At 28.6% G+C, this 15,870-nt stretch overlaps 1 protein-coding gene across 3 annotated transcripts; it reads left to right on the top strand.

The window, feature by feature from the left end:
• Positions 1–316: 316 nt before the first annotated feature.
• Positions 317–15,585, top strand: LOC106691809 (uncharacterized). 3 transcript variants are annotated; one of them, XM_024362874.2, is made up of 5 exons: positions 317–433; positions 6,432–6,920; positions 7,356–7,492; positions 11,041–11,125; positions 14,316–15,585. In XM_024362874.2, the coding sequence occupies exons 2-4, from the start codon at positions 6,483–6,485 to the stop codon at positions 11,117–11,119; spliced, it is 654 nt and encodes a 217-aa protein (XP_024218642.1). In that variant the 5' UTR covers positions 317–433; positions 6,432–6,482; the 3' UTR covers positions 11,120–11,125; positions 14,316–15,585. The 3 variants fall into 3 exon arrangements, with proteins under 3 accessions (XP_024218642.1, XP_014293188.1, XP_014293187.1); XM_014437702.3 differs by lacking the exon at positions 317–433 and adding an exon at positions 5,991–6,222 and having other exon boundaries at positions 7,401–7,492; XM_014437701.3 differs by lacking the exon at positions 317–433 and adding an exon at positions 6,044–6,222.
• Positions 15,586–15,870: the final 285 nt, after the last annotated feature.

Below are 15,870 nucleotides of genomic sequence, written 5' to 3'. Positions count from 1 at the left end.
AATTAGCCCAAACGTCGGACTCAAGAAAATGTAAAGATTATATATAATGGAAATAATTACAGGAAAAAAACTTAAACTACATGAAAATAGCTTTCAGTGTATAATGCATTTCCTTTTTGGCATGATTTAAGCTTCAATGTTATGGAAAAAAATTTGGGACTGAAAGATGGAACATAAGTTTCTCTCAAATACAATGACGTCATTCTTATGATAATTAGAGAGTACAAATTATTAAGGACTAAATAAATATTTGAATCAAATTATGACGAAACTATAAAGCAACGACATTATCGAGGTTAGTGGAAGCATGCGTCAACAAATTTCAAGGAGAATACATTCCTGTAATTATTTCAGCGTAGCAGACACGCCTTGTGAGTAAGATCTTCCTGAACCGCCCTAATAGGAAAACGCTATCTGGGAAACACCAGCGGAGGTAATTTTGATTTTATTTTTCTTAAGATGAGGCAATACAATAAAAAAAATATGATAATATAATAATTGTGAGTAGAAAGTTAGTGCTGCTCGGGAATGACTATATAATGATTAGATAAAAACTACGTTAGTCCTCGCCTTGGGTTCGAGTCACCTTGTTATTAAAAGCCTTCCTATATAGTCAGAATGTTTTTAATTTCTTCCGATTCACGTCTGTTGGTTGTGAAGGTCTCTGGAGGTATAGACAGGATATCCATGAAGTTTAATCTACTTTCCTTGATTGGTAAACAACATTATTTATAAAAAACATTTTATTATTCCCCATATCTTCCAAGTAAAATTAACTGAGTTAATGAGTTTCAAATTAAAACCAAAAATATGTATGTTTATATATAACTAACTACTACTAATTATTCAGGTATTAGACGCCCCAATATCTCCACAGAAGAATATATACCCATAAATATAGCCTCGACAACAAAAAAGATACTAGCTAATACTATCAGAAGTAATCATAAGTATGTAAGAGAAGTGAAAATTCTCGACAGAGAAAGTAATAAGCATAAAAGATTGACTCTGGAAATGATGCATATTGGAAAAACAAAAAATACAATAAATGCTTGGGAACGATATACCAAAATTGATTCATGTTTGCCAAAATATTTTTAAATCATTATAACATACAAAAATACATAATAATACTTTTAATTTGTTTAGAAAAATAATTGGTATATTATAGTTCTAATTGTTTGTAAAAATAATTGATTTTTATTGATATAGCTTAAATTTGTTGACTCATTAAACTTTTTTACTTATAGTTCTTTTGTATACATATACTTACACCGATTGTTTTTAGATTTTATTTATAAATTTTGTTAGTGATTGTACATTTAAATATTTGTTTTGGTTGAGCTTCGGTCTCTGTGTCCGGAAAGGGAGGGAGGCGCACGGTAGGTTCAGTTCTGGCCATGATAAACGACTGATAGTGGTTTAATTGGACCAAAATATTTTTTCCAGTGCTGAATAGGATCCTATACTTTTTCAGATGTAGGATCTAATATTCAAATAAATGTTTTGAAATAAAGAACATGTTACAATAAACAATTTACTTAAATACCTGAATAATGAATAATAATTAATCATAAATGAGTAAGTCGACAACAAAGCTTGTAATATATAAATATATACACACATAACTAAGGGAGATGAAAAACTAGGCACTGCGAATTTCTTTTGTGTTAGAACTCCCACATTCTCACTTCAAATATCAGCTTGAATCAGCACTAATATTCGTGAGATTCGTGCAAGACTACCCTCTTTTTTTAACAAATTTTGGTTAAAATGGACGTTTTCAATGAGCTTACAAGTTTTGGAACAAGCTACAACCACTTTCAAACTTAATGCATTCATTCTTATTTATATCCTAAATGCCAGCAAGTTTGCTAATAACTTTGTGACAGTAATATTTGTATGTTTTTTAATTTGTAATATATTTTATTATGCTGTCTCAAAGGATTAATTCTCTATAGTAACGCTAAAATATTGAATTTTCAAGCCATAAAATGGCAATAATTTTTTGATCCCCTGGACCATTTTCTTATATCGAAAACCGGAAGGCAAGAAATATGCAAATAAAAATATTTTCACCCGTATAGTACGTATATAAACGCACGGGAAAGCGTCAATTTAAGTTTTTATGGTAAACTTAGCATACAAGCAAACTTAGCCCACTGTCATAACGGGTTTAACTTGCAGAAAATTTTACAATACGGTTTGGCATACATCGTTCTACATATATCGTTGGCATAATAGTTCCCACCACAGATACTCGACAAAATCTACATCATGAGACGTGAAAAAATGTTTTCAACTATTTCTCAGATCTCTCGTTTCAGCTAGTTCTCTAGTTGTTTCAGATAGGATATGCTCCTATTCGATAAATTAATCCAAGGAACACGGGTAACAAAATTATATCCATGCGGCAATTCAAGTCTGCTTGCTCTGAACATTTCATGTACTTAGCGCCGGTTCGAATCGAGTTTAGAGGTTTCATGATTATATCTAGCGGAGTCACATGCGATTGAATTTAAACTTTGAACATCAGCAGCTCTTCAAGCTGCAAGAAACATTACCAATGCGCTCGGTGAAGGGTGTTGTGACAATGGACTATTCACCGATGGTTTGAAAAGTTTTTGGCTGGTGACACAGATTTGGATATACAACCCAGAGGAAGTAACTTATACTAAACATTATGGATAAGTTAACGAATGTCAAATTGATTCTTTGCATTCAGCAGTGAAAATAAAAATTTCAGTTCTATTATTATTAAATTAATAGAGCTTGGCTTGGTAAAAAAAAAAAAATAAAAATATCACTTTTTTTCTTTCGGTCATAGAGAAAATTATTCCTTACACAAAAAAGGTCTTCAAACCCTTGTAAAAATTAATCTTTGTTAAAGCTCCTAAAATTATATCATAGCATTGATTAAGTTCGTTCGAACTTTTTTAATACGAAAAGAAATCCTTGTCGGAATTATTAGGGTGTATTATTGAAGAACTGGGAAGGCAATTACTTTTATCCAAGGTTTCCACTTGAAACATTGCGGGTTATTTGTTTAGAACATATTGAAAGAATTTCAGTATGTAATATTATTTTTTTGCTGAGATCGTGCTATTTCTCACAATAATAATGGAATTTAATGGAATAATTCATTTCACTACATTCAAATAATTACGTATACAATTAGTTCACAAAAAGCTAATTTATTTTTCATAATTACGACTGACTACCGAAACACAGTCATATTTTCTAAACTAATAAGCATTTAAAATTTAGTGAAAAAAAAACCAAGGCTACAATTTTTTAGTTGCAATAAACCTGGTAACATTTAAGTATTTCCAAGTACATAGGAAGTTGATTCCTTTTTTTCATGAACAATCTGAAAGACCGTGCATAAGCTTAATCTGGGAGGGTGATCAAATAGCTAAATATAGCGAGGATCTATTTACGTAAACCTCGTCAATGAACGTGACACGAGCGGTAAATGAGTTGTGCATAATTCTTCTAAATCACTACTTCGTGAGTTATAGAAGTTAACCGAAAATGACATATACATGTATTTAGTGTCTTAACACAGTATATATAAATGTATACATATTTTTACAACTTAATTTTAAAATAGGTTAGTAATCAACGTAATAGTATATAGATGGCGGTTGATAACATAATTTATTTGAATATATGGATAACTTTTTGTTTCTCCATTGCGTTACAATTTCTAATAGGTATTACAGAATATAATTCAAGTTAATCCACTTTCACTAATGTTTTGGACCAACAACTTAGTAAGGATCAAAAATTACACTTGATTGTTTTTTTCTAAACAAATTGGGAATACAAATGATGCAGGGACAGCATTGAGTTTTTAAAAGTTATTTTACAAATAGCTAATAAATTTCTTATGTTATATTTAAATTTGTATCATAAAATTCTTAACGGTGCCAAAGAGAGAACGACCATACATATATCGAAGAGGCAATTTTATGTATTCAATTTACAAAAATATTCTGAACTCCTTTACAAAATGTAATTGGAATCAACACCTTAATCTATAAACTCAATTAATTTTATTAATCTGATGAGCATAAATTTTCTATCAATGAGAATAAATGTTTTTAAATCTGTAAAAGATACAGTTTGTCTTCAGTAACGATTACAACCACCTGAGACTCAGTAACCTTCCTATTAGAAAAGCAATATCAACAATAATTCTTTGAATGTTATGTATGGACTTCGTCTATAATAGTTCTTATCACATAATTAATAAAATTTATTTTAATTTTATTCACTGTTAACATTCAAAACCACACAGCTTATAAATTGTCAGCCTTTTTTTTTTAACAATCAGAAAAATAAATACAGGTGTAGATAGATACATATGGGCATTTCAGGATAAATGCTAAGAATTGGAGATTTACCCATGGGGAAAATTCAACAAAACAAAATAGTGAAATGAAAAATTTCAAAGTTTCGAATGGTTGTTCTTAGACACAAATAAAGTTATGCAATTAAGGATCATTAAAAAAAAAAAAAAAAAGAAGAAATATGATGTGTAATAAACTAATTACTCTATTATGCAAGAAGAAAACTATTAAACGTGGACAATAAAATCCATCAATAATTAAGTAGTGTAAAGAAATAGAAATGAAGAAGAAATATGCTGTTTTCCTTTAATTGCGTGTTCATTTTTTTTTTTTTTTTTTTAATTCAACTATCCAAAACAAACCGACTGTGAGCATACAATTGAAATAATATTAAGTAATAAAATTGAAAATAATAGAATTTGTATTGATTGAAATTATATTTCATAATATAAATGGCTTTTCTCACTTCATAATGATTTAGTACAACCCTCATATCATGCATGACACACACGCAAACTATTTATCTGATTAATTTTATTTTTTTATAAGAAACATTCATTAATGATTACATAGAATTTGCAAAAACTTTATTCCTTTACATTTAAAATGCTGTTCAACTATAAATAAACAAACCGCATTTCCGTTATGCAAATTAACAATAACAGCTTAAAATATTCGTTATGTACAGGCTCAACACCATTTTGTTCTTGACAATACATTTATTGATGTTTCATTCATATAAAATCATTTTTACTTTTCATAAACAATTACGGTGGCAAAAGGCATTACATCATAACCTAGCAACTGAAAGCTCTATTTCATATTTTGATTAATTAAGGATTAAGAATAAATTTCATATGCAGTGTTTAGTTTTTAACTTGAAGCTCAATGATATGATTAAAAGACAAAAATGAAAGAAGGCATACGAGGTTTTTCATAAAATAACCTGCTAAGCGTTAAGTAACCCTGGGGTCCATTCCAAACACTCTTTGAGTAAATTAATTTAATTAAAAATTTTAGCACTACTTAAAATTTAGCACCACATCTGATGCATTACAACAAAATACTACACAAAAGCTTTCAAGAAATTGAATTTATTTAAATTTTAAAACTACTGAACTGTTAACTACATTTTTTTAAACTATTCATTCTAATTTAATTTTTTTTCCATAAACATAATAAAAGAACTCATGATGTCCCCTTACCTCTTTCCTTCAGAAAAATTACTGCTAATTAATGAAATTAGCATCGTCCACTTTTGAAAGGCAAACAGAACTAAAATTTTCACCGAGTACTACCGATATTTCTCAATTCGCAACATGTTTTTTATTGTTACGAATTAATTTTTATTTGCGAAAAATTAATTCACCAAATTATTTGATTATACTGTTAAAGATAGTGATACGTCAATCAAAGGTATTAAAGTTATCATAGAATAAACGAAAACATACGAACGAAAAATTACATTTCTGTAATTCGTAATCCTAGTGCTTTTGTGGGGTAATGTGTATAATTGCGCATAGAAGGACGTAAATTTCCCGGTTGTGCGCAACCCACCAGCGCCAATAGATTGACCAAAAGAAAGCAAGCTGTTTCACAAGCATTGGCATTATTTGTTCTGATAATCTTACCCGTTTGCTTTAAGCGATAACCAATAGTAAAATAGAAGTATTTTCTATACCTATAATTTTTTTATATGTTTAAATTACAATTTTTACATTCATAAATTTTCTGTGACGGAATAAAAAACTAGAAGTAAAATTCAAGAGGCAGTGGTGGTAGTAACTCCACAGTCTGAAATTCTGATTACAGTTTATTTATTGGTCCTGTCTGGTTTGAGTGGCCGTGATTTTCTTGGTTATTAAATGTAAATATTAACTAAAAGTAATTTTATTATGTTGTGTTGTTGTATCGCTAGCTGTTAGAGTTGTGTTTGAATAAAACATCTGCATGTTTATTTCTTATTAGTATGCTATTGATCATTGTTTACATTCAGCTTCGTTTTCCAAGATGATTATACTTGTCAAAAGTGTAAGTGGTATCATTAAACTATTCTTTTCTTTGATTGTTTTTCAGTACTCTACTTGGATTTATAGAAACACATAATCTCCTATCTTTGGATACAAGATGCCAACAAGTGGACCAGTTTATCAGCCTACCACTGTCAGTTATGAGCAGCAAAATGAATGGTCAAGACCTGGGAGTTATCTTTCTCAAACAGTATCAAGTAGTTTTAGAAGCCCCAGGTGTATGCAGTGGTTTCTGCTTGCACTTGGAATGTTCTCACTTGGGGCTGGAGTCATTATGATCATTGAAGGCACCATAGAATTTTCAGATAATGTTCAAACGCAACTGGTAGATAAAAATGGTGATACAAAACAAAGGGATACATCCACCAGTGAACTCGTAATTACAATTATTGGAGCACTATTGGTTATTTTAGGTGTATTAATGCTTGGTGTATATTATGTTAAACTTGTCAGAAGGAGAAATGAGTGCCCGTGTTTCCCAGATAAAGAAGAACGGCTTGCTATGCAATTGGACAATCAAGCTGGAAATGGTCAGGTAAGAATTTTTTATTCTAATACATCAGTTTGTATTAAATCTGTAAAAAAAATTGGTATTTAAGATGTATATCTTTCTAATATATGATAATACTATCAGTTATTAATTTTAAATATTTATAAGTATATTATAACTTACTAGTTTATTAACATGAATACTGAATTCATGGCTAGTAAATTATGAATTAATATATAGTAGCATTAGCACTTAAGGAATGTTGCACAGCATCACGCAGTTTTCTTTATTTTTGTTTTTAAACCATATGTCCTTCTCAGTTCATTTTTCTTTATTTTCCCCACAATTTTTATTTAGTTAAGGCTTTTCCTCTTATTTTATTTTAAATTTATTTTATCCTATTTCCTTTTATATTTTGTTGGATTATTATTATCCATTCATTTTTATGATTTTGGTGCGTGATGTATGTGCTACGTTTAGATTCATACTATGAATCCCTCAACGGATTTGTTGGTGGCGACACAGTATGGTCCAGTATCAGAGATTGCCTACCAGCCTCCCACTGCAAACGAGCATGAAGAAACTAGCAAGCTAATGGCGAACGATTTAAAAGATAGGTAAGTAAATCTTTTAATATATTTATTTTTCTATCCTAATCCATTTTCAAATATACTGGATGAAAAATTTTATTTATTCAAACAGTCCATCTGTCATTTATAGGTATTACATGTTTATTATGTCATTTAATAACAGATCGATTGTAAGTAAGGAAGTTATTCTCTCAGAGTATTAGTTGCTTTCTAATACCTTATTTGGTTGTGTACACTCATGCTTGAACTATGTAGTATATTGTGTGGCTCCTGTTTTTGCTATAATGTAGTTATTTTTTTAACCATATTTTTAAATTCAACATTTCAATTAATTATCTGATTATTTTTATATTGCTACTTTGTTTCAATCAATCTATTAATTAAAAAATTGAAATCTTGTCTTTTCAGCTATTCATTCTAGTAAATCTATTATCTATTTAATTAAAATGGAAGTGTTTTGATTTAGCTTGTATACTTTTAAGTTATTAAGTGTTTTCTTTTAAAAAATAAATAATTAATAGTGCATAATGTTAGTTCTGATTTATGTTCTATAATTATTGATAATTTCACAATCTTGTCAGTTATAAATTGTAGATTTGGTTCAGGCACAGTTAGATAATAAAACTACCTACCTCATCTTTACAAAAATTTCTCTGATCACCTTTCCTGCAGCCTATTTCATTTTCAATATAGACATAATATAATATATTTCCAGTGAAAGAAAAGTTTTTAAATCTTCTGAGAATAAGTTTGTTACTAAGTACTCAGATGTGAAATTCATTTCTAAACATTGGATCGACCAAGACTTAAATCTGTAAAACTGTGTTATTGAGCATTGAAGGAGAGATTTGAAAAGGAGTTTAATTTTCTATATTATATTATAAAACAATTGTAAACTTCTAAAGAAATAGATGAAATAACAATATTGACAATCACATAATAGAAACTCCATCAAATGTGCATGGCTGTTAAGAATTTTGAAGATGCTATGAAGAAAATTAATGCTTGCTTTAATTTTACTAATAGTAAACTTTGCTAATGCTATTAGTATTATGTTTTTTCAAAGATAAGTTATCGTATTTATGCTTTACATTGGTGAAATTTTTGATTGTCACAAAGGTGTAAATTATATTGGTCCTTTTTGCCATCCCCAAGACAATCCAATGGAATGGCTCTTTTATGTATCTTATTCCTCTATATCGAACCTTTTCGACTTTCTAATGAAATTAAAAAGGGACTCAAAATCTATAGAGGAAGCCTCATTTCCTGTAAGCCCCCAAAGCCTGTATCTTAGTGACGCATACCTACCCCAATCTGCTATGTAATGTAAGGAAGTCTGTGTGGCCTGTCCGCACAAGCAGCAGGTTTCATCATGGACTACTCCACATATCTTAAGATGACTTATAAGTCTGCAGTGACCTGTAAAAACTATTAATAACTGGAGTTCGTTTCTGTTTAGGCCTAGCAGCCATTTGTATATGGCTATTTTTTGGTTTGACTCATTTAACAATTTACCAATAATTTCTTTCAGTTTTATTTTGAAACTTATGTATCATACATTAAATTTATTGGTTTGTTAGAAGAAACTAAACATATTTAGAAAAAAAAACAATCAGAGCTGGGTAAAAATTAGTTTTAAATTAAACTATTTATTTTGTTTTTAACATGCTTCTCAATTGTCCAAAACACTGACTAATCTTTATTCAATCTGAAGAGTTCAGCAAGTGTGAATGTTGGCTGGGATGTAAAAATTGATATTTAAACTATTTTTTATTTTTTTTAATAGCTTAGAGCTCAGAAGAGTTTCTATTTCTATTAAAAAAAAATTGGGAAAGGTTTTCAACAAGAAAGAACTCATTATAAAATTCTATCTTTTGTCATGTCCCTGTTCTCTCCTGTAAATTCAAGGGCAGAAGCATGATAATGATCCTTGATTTGAAATATTAAGTGCTTTGGTTCACTGAAGGTTGTTTAATAAATTGCAAACATAATAAACGGTTTTGGCTTGTTCACAATTTTAACAAAAATAAATTATGTTACTATATATTTTTTTATGCATTAGTGTATTTAATTGTGAAAACCAGCCTTCTTTTTCTTTTCTCAACGTATTACCAATCTAGAGAAATACATGGAAAAAGCATAGTCCTGTTTTAGCTTCTTTCATATTTATTTTTTATTTTCTTCATTAATAAAATATTTATTTTATGGATAGTCCCATTAAATTTCAATTTAAGAGTTCAGAGTATATCCAATTTTTTAACAGTTTGATTCTTTCTCCAATTTCTCTTACAGTTACATTTCTGAAAACTCAAAACTCTTAACTGCCCCTTACTGAGGGGCCCTTCAAAAAAATCACCTTTTTGAGATTTAAGGTAGATATTATTTACCTTATTACCTTAAATGATTTGTTTAAACCTAAAAGTTTTCATTGAATATTCCGTTTATTGTTCATAGTTTGAAGATTAACCATATTTCATCAAAGGTATTAAAAAATGTTATATACTATTTGACAGAAACCTTACCATTTTGCAGCTGAATACCTAAAATATATCATGGTTTATTTTGTTTTGTATTTTTACATTAAAATAAAAAACCTAACATTTTTTGTTTTTCGGCCCATTTTGTTCATACAATGTATGAGTAGATCTCATTTTTATAAATTGTCATTGTTATTTAGAAAATATTATCTAAACATACTTCCATGCTTTATAAATATAAAATCTATTTCCTGAAATTGCAAAATTCTTTTTAGAAAATCTGCGCTACTGGAACTATTTTGTAACTCAAATGATGTCTCATTTTCTTAAATTTCATTTTTAATTGATGTGATATTTGATCTTCTAGTAAATTTATTAAAATTAATAAATATTTAAAAATATAATTAGTTATTTAGCTTGTACACTTTGAGTGGATTGTTCAAATTCATTATCATTCAGTAGTAAATCGTCAACATTGATTATTATAATTGTATAGTAAATTGTTATCATTGATAATGAACTAATTGAATTAGTTATGTTATAGCTTCAATTATATTAGTAGCATTTATAAAATTTTTTTTTTTTAAGATTAATAATTAACTTTACTTTATTGATTGTAGGAAGATGGTCTCTGTGTGGCAGTAAAAGAAGGTGCACAAAATGGCAGAAAAACTGTTTATTAGTAACGAACCTTTGGTTTCAGAACTACCCTGATGAAGCTCTGTAAAGTGGGGCAAAACGTTGGTTACTAATAAATAGTTTTTCTGCTATTTTTGTGGTTTTATTGGCTGCCACCTAGACTATCATCTTCCTAAAATAATTTTTTATTTTATCTTTCAGAAAAATTAATTTTAATTCTATGTAAATATGATATATAATTAATAAGTTATTTAACATTTAGATTATATAATATCTTTCTTTTTATTATTAACATTTACAATAGCTAATGATATATTTCTGTAGTAGAATTTTTCTTTTAACATTGCAATACTTCCTGAATCTTCAGTAAAAAATTATAGTTTTAGGTGTTTTAACTTGTTATGTATTTGTTTCTAACAGTTTATTAACAAGGCATGATTTGTGTATGTGTTGCTTTAGCAATGAAGAAAGTGAAAGGATGCTTGAATCTGACCCAAGGATAGTCCTTAGGCCGTTGAGCCATGGTGAAGAAGCTTAAGAAGTGGTAAATATTTAAATTTTAAATTCATTATTTTATTTGCTTTTGTTATATTTAAAATTCATTACTGTTAGTAAGTTCATGTGTCCCATTCCATGCATACATTTTTTATGAATTTTTAGATCTGTTCCAATAGATTATTTGATTATCTGGAACTGTACGAAGCGTTCACGGTAGAGATTTTAGGAGGCGAAACCCCATACAATGTATGCTCCGTACTGCATCTGAGCTAGAAACAGTTATGGGAACAGACCTGTAAACTGATGTACCTGTTTTTCATAAACATGTGTTTGTTTTATTAAGGCTTAAAACATAACCATGTACTACTGTTCTGCTTCCATCCAAGTTATCGAAATATAATTTACTTGTATTGAAGAAAGTTATAGTCTTTCTGTTTCATTTTAAATTAATGACCAATTTTATGCTTCCAAGTAATTTCTTTATTATTTCTTTTTCTTACATGTTTAAGGTTTCGAAATAAAAACCAAAGGCTTTCTGAGAAATTCAAAAAAATAAAAGAAATTTCTTTTTCATTTTTTTTTTTCCACAACTAGAAGTATCAATAAATAAACATATCTTAATGTTAAAAATATACAGGATTTATTTTCATTAAACATCATTTATAAGCAGTCTATTTTTTAATTTGACTGTGGTTTTCTACATTTTCTAGTTTTCAATTTTATTGACAATTGTTTTCCATTTGTATTGGTTGTATCCTCATTATTCAGTGTTTGCTATTACACTCACCAATAATGTCTCACTCTTAGCAGTTAAGTTTTTCCTGGGACCTAAAATCTTTTTATGTCAGGTGTTTTCTTACTGATTTGCATAAACATCTACACATCATATTATAATGTAAATCACTAACACTTTTTCTAAAAACTCTATTAAATCATTATTTTGAAAATACTATCAAATATATAGTAATGACAACAACAAAACGAACTGACTAATTGGTATGGCTTCATTAAAGATTTCTGTTGTATTGTTAATATGTATAGTCAGTATGTAAATAGGACAAATCCAACTATTTTCAGAAGAGTGTATTTTGTACTTTTCCTGGTTTATAGAGTTGTTTTTGGATGAAAAACCTTCAATATATTCATATATTTGTTTTTAGAATATAAAAAAACCCAATTCATCCTTTTTTCAGAACAGTTTATGCTTGTATTTTCCTTCTCCATTTTATCGATAGTATAATCAGTTCCTTTTATTTATTTATCAATAATTTAGTTTAATTTGTTAATATGTGTAATAACACAGTTCGACAACCTAAAATCTTATTTGATGTTTTTAGATTATCTTTATGTTTTTTTTGTGTGTTATAATAGAAACTGAATCTTTTTCTTCCATTACAAACCGATTTTTTGGATATTCATAATACCTAAGCCTATTTTGTTGTTAAAAAATTAAGAACATTTTTCATACTCAACCAATCTATTTCAAATTCTTATTGCAACTAGAGGATATTAAAATGTACCTAATTACACAAATCGTATTCTGCCCGGCCAATTTGAATTGTAGGTATAAGACAATATATTCAAAACATTTTAAATTTATTCAAGGAAGTGTTATCACCCTCTCTTTATTGATATCATCATAATGGATGAGGACTGAATTCATTTTCGGTTTCAGCGTACCAAAATTGAACAAAAATCAGTCTGGATTATCAAATCAAATTTCAAAAAGTTACATTTTGTAGACCTGTGTAAGTAGTTGATAACATGGTTTTGAAGGGATGTTTGGTAACACGATTTACTAATACTGATTGATTCGGTATAAATAAAATTGTAGTTTAACTACAATTTTTTCTTAGTTATGGTTCTGTTGCAAAAGTAGTTATGCCAGACTTCTGCTTACAAATGCCCTCCTTATTGATTGTAATTTATCAGCTTTGGTCTACCTACTTCTTTTAAAATGACCAGAAACTGGAACAAGGCTAATCAAAGAATATTGTATTATTGCTTAAGATAAACTGCAGCTGCTGATTTCTGCTTGATCGAGAAATAAAAAGCCCTCATATACAGTCATATTGAAATAGTTCCCGATTTCAGATCTGTCTCCTATCTATTAAAACCACTAAAAAGAATAGTTCATTCATAGCTTAACACCTTTCTTTTACAAAAAGTTCTCCTCAATCCTCTCCAGTCCGGTTTCCAATCACAATATTCCACACAATCAGCTTTGTTAAAAATTACCCACTACCTTCAAACCACTATTGACAAATAATAATTTACCATCCTAGTTGTTTTCGATTACTCAAAAGCTTTTGGTTCAGTCAATAATATCCTCCTTTCTAAACTCCAAAACCTCTTTCTATCAATGATAAGCAAAAAATTATCTAAGGCTTAATGTTTAAAAAAATAAGGGCATTCTTAGCGGTTCTAAATTGCTTCTTAAATCCCTTCTCCACCTCAATCAGTGACCTATTCAATCCCACAAAATCCATTGCTATTCTTAAACAATTCCTAATATCCTATAAACTCCCTCCTAAAAACGTCAGTTTCTAGTTACCTCCCTCATTTTCCCCCGTTTTGAATACGTCCTCGTTTATTTTAGATTTTCAGGTAGACTTGAGATAAGACTGGAGAGATTAATGAATTGTTTTATTAACAACTCTCATCTCTTCAGTTGGTATGTCGAATTAAAGTTGCTTTACCATTTTCTTTGCTTTTCCTACGGAAATACTTCCTAGGTGTTTATCTATTCAGATCCTTCAGTACTAAACAGCCTCCCTTTATCCTTGATTTGTTTACCCTTTCTTCCTCTGTTCACTTGTTAAATGCAAAATCCTTTGTATAAAAGGGTTTCCTTCTAAAAATCTGTATAATCTCATTCTGGAATTCAATTCTCCTCCTGTTCCTAATATATGTTTCAAACGTGATATAAGCAATCTCAACCTGATTTTTACAGACTTAAGAGGGAAGCTTGAGCTGTGTAATTACGATATGTTGTAATTAAAGTATTATTTATTTAGATAAAAAATATTATTTTTATCTATTCAAAAGTAGTATTAAAACACAATTATATACAATATAAAAGCTCTGTGGTATTTCTATACAAAAAAATATGAAGTTTATTGTGGTAGGACCAGAGTTGATAGTAGTATTGATTTTCTATTGCCTAATTTAAACTAGTTGGTTTTAGTTATTTTGCAAGCTGTCAATACATTGTTTACTCAATTGATTTTTTTTAGGAATGGAGAGACAAAGATGGCACCACTTGCTGATGCTGAAAGTTCTAGCGTCGAAACATCATCACTCACATTCCATTCACAGTCTTTCCAGTTTTCTTCTGAATCATTGTCGTCAAGAACTTGGTCATCATCTAAGACGCTACAAGATGTACCCTAACTCAGTCCCATGAATTCGTCCTACCCAAGACATTTCATTAATATTACTACTATTTATTACTAAACTTCCTCTGAAAAAAATTTATGGATGCAGTGGGGAAGAAAAAAAAATGCTGCTGTGGAGTAGTGATACATTAATTTTTATTTAATTGCATTGTTAGCTTTAATTTATTTTAAGGAATGGTTGTGACAAACTTGTTAATTATGCAGCATTAATTACAAATCATTTAAATTTTTATTTTAATAATGGAGTCTTTATTTTTCTCTCGATTAAAGATAAGTTTTTATTTCTCCCTTAACTAAAGTTAAATTGTTTAGATGTGTCCTACTTTGAAGTACTCCTAGTTTAATTTCTTTAGTTAAAATCCTTTTAAGTACTTAAGAATTTAATTTATTTTTTTAATTAACAATTTGGAAACCTGCGGTTTTAATTTAATATTAGTTTTAGTGTTATATTTAGAGGAAGTAAAGATAAATTTAAAGACTGCACAAGATTTGATGTATTAAGAGTATGAATTAGTTAGTTTGAGATTAAAATGGAAAAAAAAAAATTATTTTCATCTGCTGAAAATTTTTGATACCTTCTATAAATTTTTAATATATTTAAGATAATTTTTATTTTGTTAATTGTATTTTCAAGCTTTTATTCAAATAGACTTATAAATGTTATGATTTTATGATGCTGTAGGTCACATTATTAGTTGGGTTGTTTTATTTGGTTGTGGAAGTACTATTTATCTACTCTAACTAGTACGGAGGATGCTGTGGCATGGCTAATAAACTTGTGGTGATAAAATTATTGAATTTGTATGCACTGTATACCTGTTTTTTAAAATAAACTAAGCATTCCTAACAAATATATTTCTAATTTCTTCTAGAATTATATAAGAAATAAAGTTTTAATACAGAGGTGATATGATTAAATTATTATTATAGACTTATTTATTTACAATAATATAGGTTTATATTGTTATTTTTAAACTTGTTAATAAATATTTTAGTAATTAAATTAGGACTGAAGAGTACACATGGTACTTAAATACCTGATTCCTAAATTTAAAAAACAAATAATCATCAATTTTATGTATTTAGCTTTAGTGTTTTACTGAAGAAGCTTTTTATCATATGAACTATCTTTGTACATTATTTTGTGTAGACTATTTGTTGTCTGGTAGCAAATGAGAAACTTACACAAAGCAAATAATTAAATTTAGAAGTTTGCTCAGTTTATTTGTTCACTGTTGAACAATAAAATTTTTCTTACTAATCATCAATGAATTATAAATTGTACATAAATATCATTCGATTTCATTTTCTTAGTTTCATGTGTAGTAAATACTTTTATGATTTGTTGATGGTTTACACATATCGTTCACAACTAAATTGCTATATTTTTGAA

The sequence above is a fragment of the Halyomorpha halys genome, unplaced genomic scaffold (assembly GCF_000696795.3).
Source record: "Halyomorpha halys isolate HHAL.00 unplaced genomic scaffold, Hhal_1.1 Scaffold3311.1, whole genome shotgun sequence".
Lineage (NCBI taxonomy): Eukaryota > Metazoa > Arthropoda > Insecta > Hemiptera > Pentatomidae > Halyomorpha > Halyomorpha halys.
This window is presented reverse-complemented; position numbering and strand designations above follow the sequence as displayed.